Source organism: Aplysia californica, unplaced genomic scaffold (genome assembly GCF_000002075.1).
Source record: "Aplysia californica isolate F4 #8 unplaced genomic scaffold, AplCal3.0 scaffold00579, whole genome shotgun sequence".
Taxonomy (NCBI): Eukaryota; Metazoa; Mollusca; class Gastropoda; order Aplysiida; family Aplysiidae; genus Aplysia; species Aplysia californica.
Genome location: NW_004797849.1, coordinates 505,912 through 508,628, shown reverse-complemented (window position 1 = coordinate 508,628; position 2,717 = coordinate 505,912). Strand labels below are relative to the sequence as shown.

The following is a 2,717-nucleotide window of genomic DNA, read 5'->3' as shown; positions in this document are numbered from 1 at the left end:
AAATATATGCAAGGACAAACCTCAGATCTCTCCCACTCTCTTCCATCTACAACAGGGCCGCACGTGCCTGGCCAAGACCAAAGACGGTGCACCAACCAAGGCCACAGTCTGGTGTGCTCTCGCCCTCAGGAACACCAATGGCACATCTGTGCATGTAGAGATATCAGACGATAGAACTTGTGAGCTTTTATCGCATCTTTAAAATAATGTTTGTTTTGTGCTGTAAAGAGTTGGAAAAGTATTTTTTGTAAGTGTTTTACGCCGCTCGCAACTGCATAAGGTCGTAAATGATCATGAATGAATGTGAATGATTGCAAATATTTGAAGGTGATTATACCTCACTGTAAATGACTGTTTCATGAATGAGCCTAAATGATAGTAAAAGCCTTTAACTTTAACTGATTAATAATGCATGTAATTGTTTGTATAATATTACACAAATGTGGGGCAAATGATAACCGTTTGTTGTAAATAATCTTGAAGGATTACACAGATATGTCAATGACTATAAAAGACTGCAACAGTGTACACATTGTTGTAAATCATTGTTAATTTTGAGTGTATGATTGCAAACGTTTGTAAATGTTTAATTAAAGCTGAATATCCCAAATGAATAGCGTTGGTAATTATAGAGGTGCATGTATGTATGCTCTGTCTCAGCTAACACACACAATGTAATTCATAGAGAATTAATACAAAAATATGTCGCAGTGTGGGAACAATAGATGGTCTATTGTGTTTTTCATCTGACATCAGATTTGGTCATCTACATGAACGAACAGGATTACTCCGCGAGATTCAGAGATAATGAAAATTTCAACGCAAGAGATGGCTCCATGTTTATACAGAAAATCAACGGCTCTCTCAGCGTCTCCACGCCTGACCGTAAGTATTGTCTGAGTGTCTATTTCTCCGACTGTACTTCTGCAAGTTTAGTCGTCAACTTAGAATATCCCTGAATATCTCTAAGTCTCCCTCCCTCCCTTCCTCCACCACCCTCTCTCTCTCTCTCTCTCTCTCTCTCGTGCGCGCGCTCTCTCTCTTTCTCTCTCTCTCATCAATATTTGCTTGTTCTTTTCCCCTAATTCTCCTCCTCCTCCTCCTCCTCCTCCTCCTCTCTCTTCCTCCTCGTCATCCTCCTCTTCAGTGACTAGTGGGTGATGTGAAGACGTTTGCTCCCCCCGGTACCCATGACCGTAATCTGCTTTGTGGTGAATTCACAGTAAAGTACAACTCAACAACATCCCTATCTCCGTCGCCCTATTCACCTATTCTCAACCTTTTCGCCACAGTCCTATCACGCACCTATAACTTTAACGTCGTCTGTCTCAATCAATCCATCCCCTTTAAACAGTCTTCAATTTCTCTTCTCCACCCCCCATCCCTTCCCCCTTTCCATCTGCAGACGTCGGAGTGACCATAACACTGACCACTGGACTTTTAGATATTTCTCCTGTGGTGGACGAGCAGTACAAGAACATGACCTCTGGGTTGCTAGGCAACTTCAACGACAAAACAGATGATGAATATATAATGCCTAACGGCACACAACTTCCAGCGGGTATTACAGAGCGAGAGGTCTTCAGCTACGGACAGACATGTAAGTACCATATGGAAATAAGATAAACTCGAAATAAGATAAGATTAATACTATTGGATGAGAAAATGTATCTATCTATATCTATCTATCTATCTATATTGGATGAAAAAATGTCTATATCTATCTATCTATCTATCTATCTATCTATCTATCTATCCATCTATCTATCTATCTATCTATCTATCTATCTATCTATCTATCTATCTATCTGTACACACACACACAAACACACACACACACACACACACACACGCACACACACACACCCATACACACACGCAAGATCTCTCACACTTCTATACACACACACACACAAAAGCACCCAGGTGGAACGCAAAAACACATTTGATCACCTCATGTTTCAGGGGCTGTGACTGACGCCAACAGCGTTTTCCGCCGAAAACAAGGCCAGACGGCCGCCACTTTCTTCAACAGCACCTTCGAACCAATCTACTTGGATGAAGCCAGTGACAGCGCACGCACAGAAGCAGAGACAGTCTGCGGCGGAGTTGCGAATCTGCCTTGTATCTTTGATTACATTGCCACGAACGACACGCAGGTGGCACTTGGAACTTTGGAGGCTGTCGTTGCGTACACCACAGACGAGGCCAAGCTAGGTAAGAGAGTGAGGGTCGAGGCGTCAAATCTGAACGCTCGTTCGTTCTGCGCCAGTCAAATGTTGCGGGTTTGATTTACTGTGTCTAGATCTATTTGTTTTTGGTTTGCTTTTTTTTCTTTTGTTTTGTTTATGTCTTAGCATGAATATTACATCCTGGCAGGATTATTTGGCACACGATTTAGCTTTTTAATTTCTAAGCACGTCTAGAACGGAAAGACACAAAAAACAGGAAAGCTTGGAAAGGGTTTTAGTTTCGTTTATAGATGTGTCCATATGGTTAATGATGACAGGGCTGTATAGGCATTCCATTGTAAATAGATCGTTTTTTTTTGGGGGGGGGATTGCACTTTTGTGTAGTAAGCTGCTTCTCTTTCTTTCCAGTGCGTGTTGATTTCATTGGAATCTCCTCTAGGCTACCCCCAGTGGGTCGGGGGGATATAAATAGACCCACTGCTTCGTCTGCAGAAGGTGCAACCCCTTCAAAGGCGAGGTGTCGCC

At 42.4% G+C, this 2,717-nt stretch overlaps 1 protein-coding gene across 1 annotated transcript in view; it reads left to right on the top strand.

Annotated features, from left to right (window-relative positions):
- Positions 1-55: 55 nt before the first annotated feature.
- LOC101851669 overlaps positions 56-2,717 on the top strand; it is a gene marked incomplete at its 5' end in the record, with an annotated part of 35,539 nt that continues 32,877 nt past the window's right edge. The window contains 4 exon segments of the mRNA XM_005107145.3: positions 56-179; positions 757-885; positions 1,406-1,600; positions 1,966-2,217. Of these exon segments, the coding sequence (XP_005107202.2) occupies positions 56-179; positions 757-885; positions 1,406-1,600; positions 1,966-2,217 (700 nt within the window).